Source organism: Pan troglodytes, chromosome 6, assembly GCF_028858775.2.
Source record: "Pan troglodytes isolate AG18354 chromosome 6, NHGRI_mPanTro3-v2.0_pri, whole genome shotgun sequence".
Lineage (NCBI taxonomy): Eukaryota > Metazoa > Chordata > Mammalia > Primates > Hominidae > Pan > Pan troglodytes.
The window spans coordinates 120,932,140-120,951,003 of NC_072404.2; the positions used below are offsets into that span (position 1 = coordinate 120,932,140).

Consider the following 18,864-nt stretch of genomic DNA (forward strand, 5'->3'; position numbering starts at 1 on the left):
GGTGGCTCATGCCGTAGTCCTAGCACTTTGAGAGGCTGAGGTGGGCAGATCGCTTGAGCTCTGAATTCTGTGACCAGTCTGGGCAACATGGCAAAACCCCATCTCTGTTAAAAAAAAAAAAATTAGCCAGGCTTGGTGGTGAGCACCCATAGTCCCAGCTACTCGGGAGGCTGAGGTAGGAGGACCGCTTGAGCCCCGAGAGGTTAAGATTGCAATGAGCCGTGATTGTACCACTGCACTGCAGCCTAGGTGACAGAGTGAGACTCTCTCAAAAAAAAAAAAAAAAAAAGGCAGTACTCATATTCTGTTTGTACATTTGAAATTCTTCTGTAATATTTGTATATATATATATATATTTTTGAGATGGAGTCTTACTCTGTTGCTGAGGCTGGAGTGCAGCGGCACCCTGTCAGCTCACTGCAACCTCTGTCTTCTGGGTTCAAGCAATTCTCCTGCCTCAGCCTCCTGAGTAGCTGGGATTACAGGTGCCCACCACCATGCCTGGCTAGTTTTTATATTTTTAGTAGAGACGGGAAGGGTTTCACCAAGTTGGCCAGGCTGGTCTTGAACTCCTGACCTCCGGTGATCCACCCATGTTGGCCTCCCAAAGAGGCCACCACGCCTAGCCTCTTTTTCTTTGAGATGGAGTCTCACTCTATTGCCAGGCTAGAGTGCAGTGGCGTGATCTTGGCTCACTGCAACCTCCGCCTCCCGGGTTCAAGCAGTTCTCCTGCCTCAGCCTCCCGAGTAGCTGGGATTACAGGTGCCCACCACCATGCCTGGCTAGTTTTTATATTTTTAGTAGAGACAGGGGATGGGAAAGGGGGGCTGGGGGGCGTTTCACCAAGTTGGCCAGGCTGGTCTCAAACTCCTGACCTCCGGAGATCCACCCATGTTGGCCTCCCAAAGTGCTGGGATTACAGGGGTGAGCCACCAAGCCCCGCCTGGAATTACATTTCTTTGAAGTGGGAAATCAAGTTCAGCTGGGCAAAGTATGTAACAATTGAAGACCATCATACTTGACTTTACCAGATACTACCACATTATTCCCTTGGATTAAGATACTGAAGACTTTGTAAAAGGCAGATTTATCAGAAATGAGTGGTGCCCAAAGGAATATGACACAAAACAGGTCCGTCAGGAGGAGTAGGAAGGGAAAGGTCCCGGGAGAGGTCTTGAACATAGGCTGCAGGCTGCTGCTCTTAGAAGAATGCAGAAGTAGAGGACTCTAGGCTCCCAGAGAGGCCTTGGTAAAAGGCCTCAGGGTGGTGCTTTGTTAAAAAACAAAGGCTACCTCAGGGTGGTGCTTCATTCTTCCTTGGATGTAACTTTATATAAAACATGAAGAAGAAGCACTTTTTCCGAATTTGAAATTATTCTGAGCAATCCGTTCTTTAAATTTGCTTTCGGCTGGGCACGGTGACTCACGCCTCTAATCCCAGCACTTTGGGAGGCCGAGGCGGTTGGATCACTTGAGGTCAGGAGTTCAAGACCAGCTTGGCCAACATGGTGAAACCCTGTCTCTACTAAAAATACAAAAAATTTAGCCAGGCATGGGGGCGCATGCCTGTAATCCCAGCTACTGTGGAGGCTGAGGTGGGAGAATCACTTGAACCTGGGACACAGAAGTTTCATTGAGCCAAATCATGCCACTGCACTCCATCCTGGGCAACAGAGTGAGACTCTGTCTCAAAAGAAAAAAAAAATTTGCTTTACTTTGTTTACAGTGATAACATTCAGCAATATCTGATGACCAATAATGTACCGGAGGCAGCCTCCACTCTAGTGTCTATGGCAGAACTTGACATCAAACTTCAGGAATCATCTTGTACTCATCTTCTTGGTTTCATGAGAGCCACAGTTAAATTCTGGCATAAAATTCTCAAGGACAAGCTTACAAGGTAGGGAATTTACCCATATTTTGTGGTAATTGCTTTCCGATGGGTATTTGGTGATCATTTGGTGATGTACTGAAATGTATGTGTTACTTTTCCATTGCAGTGATTTTGAGGAAATTTTAGCACAGCTTCATTGGCCATTCATCGCACCCCCTCAATCACAAACTGTTGGCTTAAGTCGACCTGCCAGTGCCCTGGAGATATACAGTTACCTGGAGACACTGTTTTGTCAGCTTTTGAAACTACAAACCTCGTATCTTTGTTGCAGCTGAAAACTTACTAAAATTTCTTTTTTCTAGAATGGGTTTGTGGCTAGAGAGTAAAAGTTTTTCGAAGTGGCCAAGAAAGCCAAATAAGAATCCTGTGTTTGGACTTGGTCTGTAAATGTCCACTGAGTGGTGGACTGTACTCTTGCAAAGTGAATTGCTTGTAGGTGTGAGGGCTGTAAGGAAGAGTTCCGGGATACATGACTGATCCAAGTTCATAGCACAAAAAGGTCTCTTGGGGCAACAGAACAAATGGGCAATTGGGAGGAAACCTTTAGTATCATAGCGTGAATTTAATCAAATGATACTTGAATTTTTTTGTTACTATTTTAGGAAAGATTTATAGATTAATTCTAATACCATTTTTGTGCTTTTTTTTTTTTTTTTTTTTTTTTGAGATGGAGTTTCGCTCTTGTTGCCCAGGCTGGAATGAAGTGGCGTGATCTCATGATCTCGGCTCACCACAGCCTCCACCTCCCGGGTTCAAGCGATTCTCCTGCCTCAGCCTCCCGAGTAGCTGGGATTACAGGCGTGCACCACTATGCCCAGCTAATTTTGTATTTTTAGTAGAGACGGGGTTTTTCCATGTTGGTCAGGCTGGCCTCGAACTGCTGACCTCAGGTGATCCACCCGCCTCAGCTTCCCAAAGTGCTGGGGTTACAGGTGAGAGCCACTGCACCTGGCTCATTTTTGTGCTTTTTTTAAAGACATAGTCTCACTTTGTCACCCAGGCTGAAGTGCAGTGGTGCAGTCATGGCTCACTGCAGCCTTGACCACCCAGGCTCAGTTGATTCTCCCACCTCTTCTTCCTGTGTAGCTGGGACTACAGGCACGTGCCACCATGCCCAGCTAATTTTTGTTGTTTTTTGTAGAGATAGGGTTTTGCCATATTGCCTAGGCACGTCTCAAATTCCTGTGAAGTGGCCCAAGTGATTAGCCTGCTTCAGCCTCCCAAAGTGCTGGGATTACAGGCATGATTCACTATCATCATGCCTGGCTTTTTGTGCATTTTAACTGAATGTATATTCAATATAAAGAATTAACTGTATGTTTATTCAATATAAAATTAGGTTACATATTATTTGCATCATAATTAACTCTACTGAGTATCTGATACATTTGTTGGAAAAATTTATTGTGTGTGTATACATACATATGTGTGTGTATATTAGGTATGCTTTTGATTCTTTTTCCTTGACTTGATTATGTCAGAGATGAATTACTTACTGAGCCAAAGCAACTCCCAGAAAAATACTCTCTTCCTGCCTCCCCTTCTGTCATCCTGCCCATCCAGATTATGCTGACTCCTCTTCAGAAGAGGTTCAGGTATCACTTCAGAGGGAACCGGCAGACTAATGTGTTAAGCAAGGTGTGTTTTGCCAGCTCTTGTCCTTGGTTTTTATTGGTAACAAATGTTAGAGTTTCTATACCTTTGCTGGTTTAAGTTAAAATCTGACTCTCTTCACATTTCTGTTTTTTTTCTAAAGGGCTACATTCCTGTTTTGTTACTGCTGTTCATACATATAATTGAGGACTTGTGTTCATATACTGTAGGAAAAATGGTATTTCCGCTCTTGGGCATCAGATATTGCTGAGTTATCATTGCAAAACAAAGCAAAGCAAATAGTAAGCACTTGGTATTTCTTTTTTTTTTTTTTTTTTTTGAGTTGGAGTCTCGCTCTGTCACCCAGGCTGGAGTGCAGTGGCACAATCTCTGCTCACTGCAACCTCCACCTCCCAGGTTCAAGCGATTCTCCTGCCTCAGCCTCCCAAGTAGCTGGGACTACAGGCACATGTCACCACACTGGACTAATTTTTGTAATTTTAGTAGAGATGGGTTTCACCATATTGGTCAGGCTGGTCTGGAACTCCTGACCTCAGGTGATCCACCTGACTTAGCCTCCCAAAGTGCTGGGATTACAGGAGTGAGCCACTGTGCCTGGTATGTACTTGCTATTTCTGCTCTTAAACCTGTGTAAGACGTGTAGTTTTTGTAATGCAGACTAGCAATTTTTTTTTTTTTTTTTGGAACGAAGTTTCACTCTTGTTGCCCAGGCTGGAGCGCAATGGCGCGATCTCGGCTCACTGCAACCTCTGCCTCCCGTGTTCAAGCGATTCTCCTGCCTCAGCCTCTTGAGTAGCTGGGATTACAGGTGCCCACCACCACGCCCAGCTAATTTTTGTATATTTAGGTGAGACGGGGTTTCACCATGTTGACCAGTCTGGTCTTGAACTTCTGACCTCAGCTGATCCACCCACCTCGGCCTCCCAAAGTGCTGGGATTACAGGCATGAGCCGCCACGCCTGGCCAGCAATTTTTTTCTTGATTTACTTTTTGAAAATAAAAACCATAAGAAAATAATATTAAAATTATTTTCAAATGCTATTTCAAAAAATATAGGCCATCAGTTCTTTGTAATACTCATCATTTTACATATTATTGAAGTGCTAGGTTTTAAATATATATGGCATTGTAAATTTATGAGTTTATTGACTTAAGTCATATTATTGAAATTTGTTGGGAGTACATTGGCAAACATTTGATTATTAAGCCTTGCAGGAGTTTAAAATTCGGAGTAGAAATTGTGCTCTTACATACAGGAATTTTCAACTAATTTTTATAAGTGTTGTGCATATACAATTAAATAGAACCATGTAATTGTAACTTTCTAATTGGAATGACTTAAGAATTCAAACTATTTTCCTCCTTCCATAGCCAGAATGGTACTTGGCTCAAGTACTTATGTGGATTGGAAACCATACTGAATTTCTGGATGAGAAGATTCAGCCAATATTAGACAAAGTAGGCTCTTTGGTAAACGCAAGGGTAAGAGACTCAGTCATAAGTGTTTCTGTTTTAGAACTGTATGTGTGCATGGATAACTTTTTATTTACATACCTCATGTTTGTGTATTTTTTTAGCTTGAATTTTCTCGGGGCCTTATGATGCTGGTTCTTGAGAAGTTAGCCACTGATATTCCTTGTCTGCTATATGATGACAATCTCTTCTGTCATTTGGTGGATGAAGTACTCTTGTTTGAAAGGGAGCTACACAGTGTTCATGGCTATCCTGGCACTTTTGCTAGTTGTATGCATATTCTATCAGAGGAAACCTGTTTTCAGAGATGGTTGACGGTGGAGAGAAAATGTAAGTGCTGATGTGGCCAGATGGTAGGGAGATATGTCTGTTTCTGTGGGTATACATTTTTGATGTTTTTCTTCTCCAGTTCTAAATAGGAACTAGAGCCATTTGAAATTTCCTTTTCAGGGTTTTCTGTTTCCTTCAGAGATAATCTTTTCTTTACTTCACATGAAACTTCCATTTTTCCTGAAATTACACTCTACATATTTCTAGAGTGGAATAGTCAAGCCAGTGGGGTGTTTGTTTTATAGATTTTATCATATAATTTATTTTATTTTTATTTATTTATTTTGGGACAGACTCTTGCTCTGTTGTCCAGGCTAAAGTGCAGTAGTTCGATCTCAGCTCATTGCAACCTCCACCCCCTGCGTTCAAGCGATTCTCCTGTCTCAGCCTCCCAAGTAGTTGGGATTACAGGCACGCACTACCACGCCTGGCTAATTTTTCTGTTTTTAGGAGTGACAGGGTTACAACATGTTGGCCAGGCTGGTCTGGAACTCCTGACTTCAAGTAATCCACCTGCCTTGGCCTCCCAAAGTGTCAGAATATTTTATTTTTTTATTTTTGAGATAGGGTCTCACTTTGTCACCGAGGCTAGAGTGGAGTGGGCCGATCATGGCTTACTGCAGCCTCGACCTCTGGGGCTCAGGTGATCCTCCTGCCTCAGCCACCCCAGTAGCTGGGACTATAGGTATATGCAAGCCATGCCTGGCTACTTTTTGTATTTTTTGTAGAGATGGGGTTTCCCTGGGGTTTTGCCCAAGCTGGTTGTGAACTCCTAGACTCAAGCAATCCACCCACCTTGGCCTCCTGGAGTGCTGGGATTACTGGTGTGAGCCACCGTGCCTGGCCAATAGAATATTTTTTACTGTAGCTTATCTAGTCAACATAACTATTTTCAAAATTTGGGGATGGGAGTAAAGTATCCTGTTTAAAGCATTAATTAAGTTAAATTTAGTACAACCAGTGGGATATTGTAGGTTTGTCTCTTTTTTATAGAAAAGCCATCATTCCTAAAAAATTACAAGTTGAATAATTAGGAACGACTGTAACTACTTAATTGACATAATTGTTTTGTCTGCTTATCAGTTGCTCTTCAAAAAATGGACTCAATGCTTTCCTCAGAAGCTGCCTGGGTATCGCAATATAAGGATATCACTGACGTGGATGAAATGAAAGTTCCAGATTGTGCAGAAACTTTTATGACTCTACTCTTGGTTATAACTGGTAAGTATGTCTTTTAAGATATGACTTTGTTTTAAAAGTACTGTTTTCACGTGGTAGTTTTTAAAGTAGCTCAGTAGGCTGGGTGCAGTGGCTCATGCCTGTAATCCTAGCACTTTGAGAGGCTGAGACGGGCAGGTTGCTTGAGCCCAGGAGTTCGAGAACAGCCTGGGGTACATGGTGAAATGCCCTCTCTTCCAGAAAAATACAGAAATTAGCCAGTTGTGGTGGTGTGTGCCTGTAGTCCCAGCTACGTGGGAGGCTGAGGTGGGAGGATTGTTTGAGCATGGGAGGTAGAGGTTGCAGTGAGCCATGATCACGCCACTGCAGTCCAGCCTTGGTGACAGAGTGAGACTCTGTCAATAAAGTAATCAATAAATAAGTGGCTCAGCAAATTAATATTATATGATGGTTGTTATCTTCAAATTCAGTTTCTATATTGGTAGAAATCTAACACAATATTCTAACTTTTGGGTTTTTAATAATTTAAGGATTTAAACATTGGTATACATGAAGGAAAACTTCCTGAATAATTACACAAAAACAATTAAATAGGAATTTAATTTTATTATCCAAACTGTCTTGCTATTGGGCTTTTTAGGTGTCTTCAGTAAATGGTGATTGGCCTATATTTTAAATATTGTCTTGATCTTGATTTATCAAAGATTGCAGAAGAGAGTAAAATAATGAAGTAATTTTAAGGATTGGAGTGGTAATAGGAACTTTTGTTACAGTGCAGGGATTCTGTGGCTGGAGGGTAGCCTAGCATCCTCTGGCCCTGGTTGGTCTTTAGCCAATCACGTTGCCCCCTTGTGGGCCTGCTTGTTGTCCAGGTGCCACTGGACCCTCATTGCCACCATCCCTGGCCCTCTTCACCTTCGTCAACCACTAGCCTGTCCGTTTCTTAGGCTTGTCTGGTAACCTGAAGAAGTATCATTCCAGCCCAGTCAGTAAATAATTCCTTTTTTTTTTTTTTTTTTTTTTGAGACGGAGTCTCACTCTGTCACCCAGGCTGGAGTGCAGTGGCACAATCTCGGCTCACTGCAACCTCTGCTGCCCAGGATCAAGCAATTCTTTTGCCTCCGCCTCCCAAGTAGCTGGGATTATAGGCACCTGCTGCCACGCCCAGCTAATTTTTGAATTTTTAGTAGAGACGGGGTTTCACCATCTTAGCCAGGCTGGTCTTGAACTCCTGACCTTGTGATCCACCTGCCTCGGCCTCCCAAAGTGCTGGGATTACAGGCGTGAGCCACCGTGCCCAGTCATCATTCCATATTTTTAACTATAAGAAAAATATGAAAAACACTAAGACAAAAAAATTAAGGAAAATTCATGTGTCTCTTAAAAACTTTTTATTCAGAAAATTTTCAAACATATACAAAAGTAGGATAATATGATGAACTCTCAGGTACCTATTGCCAAAATTTAAAGCAATTATCACTTTTCTGTTATATTTTACTCCTCAATTTTTTTTTTCTGGAGTATTTCAAAGAAAATTTCAGACATCTCATCATGTCAATTGTAAATTCTTTTTTTTGAGACAGAATTTCGCTCTTGTCACCCAGGCTGGAGTGCCATGGCGCAATCTCGGCTTACTGCAACCTCCGCCTCCTGGGTCCAAGCAATTCTCCTACCTCAGCCTCCTGAGTAGCTGGGATTACAGATGCCTGCCACCATGCCTGGCTAATTTTTTTTTGTATTTTTACTAAAAATACAAAAATTTACAGGCAGTTGGCCAGGCACGGTGGCTCACGCCTGTAATCCCAGCACTTTGGGAGGCCGAGGTGGGCAGGTCACGAGGTCAGGAGATCGAGACCATCCTGGCTAACACAGTGAAACCCCGTCTCTACTAAAAATACAAAAAAATTAGCCAGGCATGGTGGCGGCTCTACTAGAGATGGGGTTTCATGTTGCCCAGACTGGTCTCGAACTCCTGACCTTAGTTGATCCACCTGCCTCGGCCTCCCAAAGTGCTGGGATTACAGGCGTGAGCCACCATACCTGCCTGTAAATTGTCTTTTTTTTTTTTTTTTGAGACGGAGTCTCGCTCTGTCGCCCAGGCTGGAGTGCTGTGGCGCAATCTCGGCTCACTGCAAGCTCCACCTCCTGGGTTCACACCATTCTCCTGCCTCAGCCTCCTGAGTAGCTGGAACTACAGGCACCCGCCACCATACCCAGCTAATTTTTTTTTTTTTTTTTTTTTTTTTGAGATGGAGTCTCACTCTGTCGCCCAGGCTGGAGTGCAGTGGCGCCATCTCAGCTCACCACAAGCTCTGCCTCCCGGGTTCACGCCATTCTCCTGCCTCAGCCTCCCGAGTAGCTGGGACTACAGGCACCCGCCACCACACTGCTAATTTTTTGTATTTTTAGTAGAGATGGGGTTTCACCGTGTTAGCCAGGATGGTCTTGATCTCCTGACCTCATGATCCACCCGCCTCAGCCTCCCAAAGTGCTGGGATTACAGGCGTGAGCCACTGTGCCCGGCGAATTTTTTTGTATTTCTAGTAGAGACGGGGTTTCACTGTGTTAGCCAGGATGGTCTTGATCTCCTGACCTCGTGATCCACCCACCTCGGCCTCCCAAAGTGCTGAGATTACAGGTGTGAGCCACCGTGCCCGGCCAACTGCCTGTAAATTCTTAAATGTGTATCTTTTAATTTATTGAAGTTCTTTCTTTTTTTAAAAAAATGCCGTTTATTTGTTGAAGAAACTGTCATTTTTTTTTCTTTTTTTTCTTTTTCTTTTTTTTGTTAGATGGAGTCTCACTCTGTTGCCCAGGCTGGAAAGCAGTGGTGCCATGTTGGCTCACTGCAACCTCCACCTCCCAGGTTCAAGCAATTCTCCTGCCTCAGACTCCCGAGTAGCTGGGATTACAGGCACACGCCACTACTGCCCGGCTAATTTTTGTAGTTTTGGTAGAGATGAGGTGTCACAATGTTGGCCAGGCTAGTCTTGAACTCCTGACCTCAGTTGATCCACCTGCCTTGGCCTCACAAAGTGCTGGGATTACAGGCGTGAGCCACCACGCCTGGCCAAAACTGTCATTTTTATATATAATTTTTTCATTTGCCTTTTTAAAAACTTGAGGTATAGTTTACATACAGTGTAATGTGCAGATCTTATGTGTATTGTTCAATGAGTTTTGGCAAACGTATATACTTTTGAAACTCATATCCTTAAGAGAGCTCAGAAATAAATCCATTCTTGACTACTGGTCAATTGATTTTTGACAAAAGCACTGAAGCAGGACAGTAGGGAAAACTTATAACTATATCATAGATGGTACCAAAACCTTCATATGTCTTAATAACTTTTTCCACAGACAGGTATAAAAATCTTCCCACAGCTTCCCGAAAGCTTCAGTTCCTGGAGTTACAGAAGGACTTAGTAGATGATTTTAGGATACGATTAACACAGGTGATGAAAGAAGAGACTAGAGCTTCCCTTGGCTTTCGATACTGTGCAATTCTTAATGCTGTGAACTACATCTCAACAGTACTAGCAGATTGGGCTGACAATGTTGTGAGTTAATATGCTTTTATATTAAGTAATATATTACTAGTTCGAACTATTTTATTAATACTTTTCAAAATGTTGAATCTATTGCAAGCAAAAATAAACATGCTAGACAGAACCATAGTGCCATAATTAGAAGGTGTAATTAAAATACACATTTTTCTCAATCAAATCTCAAGTAGTTAAATAGTCCTGATATTTTAATGTATTTAATCATTGGAAAAGCAAGCAAGCCTTTCATGAAATAGTTGTTTATAGAGTGAACCATACTTGGAAATATTCATGTATGGTAATTGCAATCACAGGAAAAGCTAAGATTAAATAATGATGTCAAAAGCAATCCAGGACTTTAAGGAAAATAAAAGAATAATGTTTAATACCTCTTGAATGTCTTCAAAACATGACAGATTATAAAGAGTCATGAAAATAGGAAGAAACATTTAAAGTTTTAATTGTTTCATACATTAAAAATCTATTTGGCTGGGTGCAGTGGCTCATGCTCTTAATCCCAGCACTTTAGGAGGCTGAGATGGGAGAATTGCTTGAGCCCAGGAGTTGGAGACCAACCTGGGCAACATAGGGAGACCCCATTTCTCCAAAGAATAAAAAATAAAATAAAATTAGCCAGGTGTGGGGCATATGCCTGTAGTCCAAGCTACTTGGGAGGTTGAGGTGGGAGGATCACTGGAGCTCAGAAATTCATGACCAGCTGTGCAACATAGTGAGACCCTGTCTCTACAAAAAATAAAAATAAGAAACTAACATTTCGTGTATCATATTTTCAAATATATGCAAGAGTAAATAGAATAGGAAAATGAACTTCTGTGGTGTGGCTATCACTCAACTTCTTTTTTTTTTTTTTGTGACAGAGTTTCGCTCTTGTTGCCCAGGCTGGAGTGCAATGGTGCGATCTCGGCTCACTGCAACCTCTGTCTCCTGGGTTCAAGGGATTATCCTGCCTCAGCCTCCTGAGTAGCTGAGATTACAGGCACCCGCCACCATGCCTGGCTAATTTTGTTTTTTTTTTTAGTAGTAGAGACGAGTTTTCACCTTATTGGCCAGGCTGGTCTCAAACTCCTGACCTCAGGTGATCCACCTGCTTCTGCCTCCCAAAGTGCTGGGATTATAGGTGTGAGCCACCATGCCCAGCTCACTCAACTTCTTACACCAGTTTTGTTTTATTTAAACCTCTTTTCTGCCCCCCAATACTTGATTATTTTGAAGCAGATCTCAGATATCATATTTCATGGTAATATTTATATAGAGAGATATATATTAGTATTTATCTCTAAAAGATAAGAACTCTTTTAAAAAAACAGCACTATGATTGTATCTGAAAAAATTAACTGATTTATTGGAAGGTATATTTTAAATAAATCTATAAATAAAAACCTTGGGTCCAGTTAACAAATACCATAAGACCTTTTCCCTCCAGATTCTACTGACCCTTGCCTTCTCCCTCCAGATTCTACTGACCCTTGCCTTCTCCATGCAGATTCTGACAAGATTTGATCTGCCTAATTATTATTAAGTAAACCTACTGACAGATTTGATATGCCTAAGTATAATTATTAAGTAGTAATTTATTTTTACTGTTTTTATTAATTCAAGGAATATCCTGGCTATCAGGACTCTTTGGCAACCAGATTTTCCAATAGATGCTTCCAAACAAAAGTCTAATTAGCCTTTATAACCTTGACATAGACAGATGAATTCTTTTAGATGTTTTAGATATTAACATAATCTCAGAGGACCTTCAGAACTCCCTTCTTGAACAGGGTGCCCTTAGGTTAAGAATCACTGTTCTGAGATCATCTGTGAGAATACAAAATCAACTTAGGTTTATACCAACTTGGGTGTCCCATAAAGTACATTTCATGACAGAACGCATAAACAGAGAACTAGGATGACTATGAAATGGTAAAATAGAATAGACATTAAATATTAAAGAAACTAACTATACTGAATAAATCTGATAATGACTATGAAAACTTTAATATGAATTATTAAAAATATAAAATATATAATTGTGTCATAAAATGAAAACAGAAAGGTAAACAAGACAAATGCAATTTTAACTAAAGACTTAAATATACTATTAGAATGTGATAGGTAAAGTGAGAATTAAAAAATTGTAAAGTTAAATAATTAGATTGATTAACTGAAGATTAGTGATACATTCCATAGTATAACAGGGAAAAATACAATTTTAAAGTGTGTCCAGATGAGTCACAAAGATGGACAAGATAAATTAATTTAAAATTTCTGTACATTATCTTAATGCAATAAAACAGGAAATAAAAGCAGAAATGAAATATATTCAAACATGGACATGTAAAAACATTAAATGCCTGGATTAGGAAGGAAGTCTAGAAAGCATTAAATTTTAAATTATGAGTTTAGGAATAAAAATTGTAGTATACAAATTAATGCACTATATAGTACATTTTGTTATATGTAGAACAAAAATTTATGGTTACTTCTAATGCATTGTATAGAAGAAAATGTATTCCTCATAATACCTATTTTAATGTGAAAGAAAAAGCCAAACAAAAACCATTTTTATTTAAATTTTAAATAAGCCAAATAAATAGGGGGCAAAAATAAATATAATAAATATACTCATCATAGATATAAACAAGATAAAAATCTGATAAACACAATCATAGTTTATGCTTATCTGTACTCTGTCTGGGACTTAGTAATTAGTTAAAGTTTTTTTCCTATAAAAATAACTGAAATCCATGTGCATAATGTCATTCTGCTGAGCAAGGAAAATAAAACAATTATTTCATAATATGATTATAAGATAGAGGGTAATGATCAGTTTGTTTATAAAGTCAGCTAATCAGTCTGGGTGTGGTGGCTCATGCCTGTAATCCCAACACTTTGGGAGGCCAAGGTGTGTGGATCACCTGAGGTCAGGAGTTAGAGACCAGCCTGGCCAACATGGTGAAACCCTGTCTTTACTAAAAATAAAAAAATTAGCCGGGCTTAGTAGCACATGCCTGTAATCCCAGCTACTCAGGAGGCTGAGGCAGAAGAATCGCTTGAACCCAGGAGGCAGAGGTTGCAGTGAGCTGAGAATACGCCATTGCACTCCAGCCTGGGCAGCAAGAGCAAAACCGTCTCAAAATAAATAAATAAATAAATAAAGTCAGCTAATTAGCATACATGCATTCATTTTGTACTTTTATGTGTTGTGTTTCTAATTTAAGTAAGTATTCTCTCAGCACCCCCACAGCTCCATATTCTGCTAAGCGTTTTTAGTAATATGAAACAAATTGTTATTCTTGATTCTTGTGCCAGAATTTTTTCTTCAATGAAATTATTTGTAGAACATCATCAACTGCTTTACTTGGTGCTATAGTCTGTTTAAGAAAGATGGCTGGGCACGATGTCTCACACCTGTAATCCCAACTCTGGGAAGCCAAGGTGGGCTGATCACTTAAGCCCAGGAGTTCGACACCAGTCTGGGCAACATGGTGAGACCTCATCTCTACAAAAAATACAAAAAATTAGCTGAGCATGGTGGCGTACCCCTGTAGTCCTAGCTGCTTGGGAGGCTAAGGTGGGTGGATCACTTGAGCTCAGGAGTTGGAGACCAGCCTGGGCAGCATAGGGAGACCCTGTCTCTACATAAAATAAAATTAAAAAAATTAACTGGGCATGGCAGGCATGCTCTGTGGTCCCAGCTACTTGGAGGCTGAGGTGGGAAGATTGCTTGAGCCCGGGAGGTTGAGACTGCAGTGAGCCTTCATCACACCACTGCACTCCAGCCTGGGCAACTCCCCCCGCCAAAAAAAGAAAGATGAATTAGCCATCATCCCTACCCTTAGAAAACGTATAATCTCATGCTGAATTAACTAGGTTCTCTGTTAGCAGAGAAATAAATTTCAGAGTTGATTGTTCAAATTGTGAATGAATTGTGTCCTAGCATGGTTATGATGGTGCAAATCTGGCCGGGTGTGGTGGCTCACGCCTGTAATCCCAGCACTTTGGGAGGCCAAGGTGGGTGGATCACCTGACGTCAGGAGTTTGAGACCAGCCTGGCCAACATGGTGGAATCCCGTCTTTACGAAAAATACAAAAAATTAGCCAGGCGTGGCTGGGCACGGTAGTTGTCGCCTATAATCCCAGCACTTTTGGAGGCTGAGGCAGGCGGATCACCTGAGGTCAGGAGTTCGAGACCAGCCTGGCCAAGATGGTGAAACCCCATCTCTACTAAAAATACAAAAACTAGCCAGGCATGGTGGTGGGCGCCTGTAGTCCCAGCTACTCGGGAGGCTGAGACAGGAGAATTGCATGAACCTGGGAGGTGGAGGTTGCAGTGAGCTGAGATTGTGCCACTGCACTCCAGCCTGGGTGAGAGAGCAAGACTCTGTCTCAAAAAAAAAAAAAAAACAAAAAACAAACAAAAAAAAAAAACGGCCAGGTGTGGTGGCGGACGCCTATAATCCCAGCTACTCAGGAGGCTGAGGCAGGAGAATAGCTTGAACCGGGAGGCAGAGGTTGCAGTGAGCCAAGATTGCACCGTTGCACTCCAGCCTGGGTGACAAGAGCAAAACTCTGTCTCAAAAAAAAAAAAACAATAACTATATAGTGCAAGTTCTGTCTTAACCTCAAACATTCTTTAATCATATTCACAGTCCTTCAGCCAGTGAATACTGTATAAGTAAAAATTATTAAAGCTCTTGTATTGCATAATTAGAAAAAGGAAAAAGAATGGACAGAATTCACTTTCCATTTGTTTCAGGTTCTCTACTGATAACTGTCTGCCAGTTGCCAGATTGTGCCAAGCCTGAAATAAGCAGCCATTCAGAATTAGGAATTTTTCAGTTGTAGGTGACAGATATGAAATTCGAACTGGCCTAAGTTGGGATGTGGGGTGAGATATGGGAGGTGAGGATTTTAACTTTCTAAAAGGATTAGGCATGGCTGTTCTAAAGTTGTCAATTTCTGGTTTTGTTCTGAGGCAGGCTCTGGACGTGTGGCCACAGGTGGTTCCAGGCTCACATGGTCCTTCCGCAATCTCAAAAGAAGAGTGCTGCTTCTCTGATAGTTTCAGCAGAAATACCAAGGTGCCTCTCATATGTCCATCTCTGAACAATTACTAGTGCAGCCAGGGCATGGTATTACCAAGTTATGTGTGCATCCCTGGCACCAAAGGATAGGCCTGACACCACCTAAGTTGTCTCAGATTGGGGAAGTGGTTCCCCAAAGGAAAATTGGGGTACTGTTAAAAGGGGAAAAGTTGCCATGTAAAAGTAGTTGATGCCCATGACACATTGCCATGCAAAAAGATATGGGGCGGGGGCACGGGAGGAGAGAGGGAGATGGGGAGAGACAAAGAGAGATGATTTAGGTTCGTGTTGGGTAGTCAGAATTTTAATAGTAAATGTATAAAAAAATTAACCACCAGATTTTATGGTTTGTTTGTTATCCATGAAATCTTTGGGAGAATTCTCAATGGCTTTTGGTTTTTAAATTTTAATTAGTTTTATTTCAAGAACTTTAAAAGAAAAGCAACTGAAAATTCTTAAGAAAACATTTCAAGGGTAGCCAAATGTTTTTTATTTTGTTTTTTTTTTTGAGACAAGAGTCTCACTTTGTCACCCAGGCTGGATTGCAGTGGTGTGATCTTGGCTCACGGCAACTTCTGCCTCCCAGGTTCAAGTTATTCTCCTGCCTCAGCTTCCTGAGTAGCTGGGATTACAGGTGTGCGCCACTATGCCCGACTAACTTTTCTATTTTTAGTAGAGATGGGGTTTCACCATGTTGGTCAGGCTGATCTAGAACCTCAGACCTCAAGTGATCCGCCGCCCCGGGCTCCCAAAGTGCTGGGTTTACAGGCGTAAGCCACCGTGCCAGGCCATCAAGGGAAGCCAAATGTTTGATGACCTTAATATGGCTTATGATGTGTTCACGGCCTAATGCTATTCAGAGTTTTAGAGAAAAAAAAAAAACCTTGGCAAGGTGATTTATTTAGTCCTCTGTTAATTTTGGAAAAATAAAATTTCTGACCTTTATAATCTTATGCTTAAATGCTTGTTGATAGTGTCATTTAAAAAATATTTTTAATTTTATTTAGAACAACACCAGGCATGGTGGCTCACACCTGTAATCTCAGCACTTTGGGAAGCCAAAGCGAGTGGATCACCTGAGGTCAGGAGTTCAAGATCAGCCTGGCCAACATGGTGATACCCCATCTCTACTAAAAATACAAAAATTAGCCAGGTATGGTGGTGCTCGCCTGTAGTCCCAGCTACTCGGGAGGCTGACACAGGAGAATCGCTTGAACCAGGGAGGGGAGATTGCAGTAAGCCGAGATTGCTCCATTTCATTCCAGCCTGAGGGACAGAGTGAGACTCTTGTCTCAAAAAATAAAAAATAAAAAAAACAAGTAGATAGTGTCGTTTTTTGTTGTCATTTTTTGAGACGGGGTTTCACTCTTGTCGCCCAGGCTAGGGTGCAGTGGCACGATCTCGGCTCACTGCAACCTCTGCCTCCTGGGTTCAAGCAATTCTTCTGCCTCAGCCTCCCAAGTAGCTGGGATTACAGGCATCTGCCACCATGCCCAGGTAATTTTTGTATTTTTAGTAGAGATGGCGTTTCACTATGTTGGCCAGGCTGGTCTCAAACTCCTGACCTCAGGTGATCCACCTGCGTCAGCCTCCCAAAGTGCTGAGATTACAGGCATGAGCCACCATGCCTGGCCGATAGTGTCATTTTTTTTAAGTTCATGATTACCGTACACAGAAGTTGAAAGAGAAAAATATTTTTCACTATATGTAATCCATGTGATACAAAATTCAAAAGCCACAAAACTGTATATATTGAAAATATATATATAGTGAAAAATAAGTCTTAATTCTAATCTTCCCTAAAGCCAATCACTTTGATCAATTTCTTGTATATACTACTAAAGCTATTTATATAAATACTGGTGTGTGTATGTCAACGTGTGGTAACATACTATGCAAACTCTTCTGCTTTTTCCGGTTAACAATATATCTTGAGATTGTTCCATTTCAGAATAGTTTAACATTGACTAGTGGGAATGTAACATGGTACAGTTGCTGTGGAAAACAGTATGGCAGTTCTGCAAACTGTTTTTTTGTTTTCTGAGATGAGATCTCGTTCTTTCACCCAGGCTGCAGTGCAGTGGCACAATCTTGGCTCACTGCAACCTCTGCCTCCTGGGCTCCAGCAATCTTCCCATCTCAGCCTCCTGAGTAGCTGGGAGGTCTGTGGCCACCACACTCAGCTAATTTTTAATTTTTTTCTAGAGATAAGGTCTCACTATAAAATGATTCTCTGGCCTCAGCCTCTTAAAGCGCTGGCACTATAGGCATGAGCTACCATGCCCAGCCTTGCAAACTGTTAAAACATAGACTTACCATAAGATCCAGCAATTCCACTCTTCAGTACATACCAAGAGAAATGAAACATATGTCCACATAAAAACTTGTACTGCCAGGCTTGGTGACTCACGCCTGTAATCCCAGAACTCTGGGAGGCTGAGGCGGGCGGATCATGAGGTCAGGAGTGTGAGACCAGTCTGACCAACATGGTGAAACACCATCTCTACGAAAGTTACAAAAAAAAAAAATTAGCCAGGTGTGCTGGCACACGCCTGTAATCCCAGGTACTTAGGAGACTGAGGCAGGAGAATCGCTTGAACCCAGGAGGCGGAGACTGCAGTCAGCCAAGATCACCCCACTGCACTCCAGCCTGGGTGACAGAGCGAGATTCCGTCTCAAAACAAAAAACAAAAAAACAAAACAAAAAAAACTTGTACAAAAATGTTCACAGCAGCATTTGTTCATAATAGACAAAAAGTAGAAACTACCCAAATGTCCACCAGCTGATGAATGGATAAATAAAATGTGGTCTATCTATATAATGGAATATTACCTGGCAATGTAAAAAAAATGACGTGCTGATACGTGTTACAATATGATACGTGTTACAACATGGATAGACCTTGAAAATGTACTGAAAGAAGACAGTCACAACCAACCATACGTTGTATGATTTCATTTATATGAAATGTCCAGAATAGGCAAATCCATTGAGACAGAAAGTCGATTAGTGGTTGCCTATGAGTTGAGGGAGTGGGGAGACGGTATTGGAGGATAACGGCTTTTTTCTTGGAGAGTGATGAAAATGTTCTAAAATTGTGATGGATATACAACTGAATATATAAAAAAAACATTGAATTATACACTATTATTAGTTTTGAGATGGAGTCTCACTTTGTCGCCCAGGCTGGAGTGCAGAGGCATGATCTCGGCTCACTGCAACTTCCACCTTCCAGGTTCAAGCTAGGATTACAGGCACATGCCACCACGCCTGGCTTATTTTTGTATTTTTAGTAGAGATGGAGTTTCACCATGTTGGCCAGGATGGTTTTGAACTCCTGACCTCAGGTGATCCACCCACCTCAGCCTCCCAAAGTGCTGAGATTACAGGCATGAGCCACCGTGCCCGGTCGAATTATACACTTTAAATGGGTGAATTGTATGACATATGAATTCTATTTCAAACTGTTACAAAAAAAAGTATGTTAATGTGTTAACATGTTTTTGCTTTCAGTTCTTTCTACAACTTCAACAGGCTGCACTGGAGGTGTTTGCAGAGAATAATACTCTGAGTAAATTGCAGCTAGGACAGCTAGCCTCTATGGAGAGCTCTGTCTTTGATGACATGATTAACCTCTTAGAACGTTTAAAGCATGATATGTTGACCCGTCAAGTAGACCACGTTTTTAGAGAAGTTAAAGATGCTGCAAAATTGTATAAAAAAGAAAGGTATGT

The 18,864-nt window shown here is 41.4% G+C and overlaps 1 protein-coding gene across 1 annotated transcript in view; it reads left to right on the plus strand.

The window, feature by feature from the left end:
* Nucleotides 1-18,864, plus strand: part of RINT1 (RAD50 interactor 1) — a 35,582-nt gene that overhangs the window by 12,986 nt on the left and 3,732 nt on the right. The window contains 8 exon segments of the mRNA XM_016945648.4: nt 1,728-1,901; nt 2,002-2,151; nt 3,377-3,533; nt 4,881-4,991; nt 5,087-5,312; nt 6,396-6,533; nt 9,852-10,051; nt 18,644-18,858. Coding sequence (XP_016801137.3) covers nt 1,728-1,901; nt 2,002-2,151; nt 3,377-3,533; nt 4,881-4,991; nt 5,087-5,312; nt 6,396-6,533; nt 9,852-10,051; nt 18,644-18,858 — 1,371 coding nt within the window.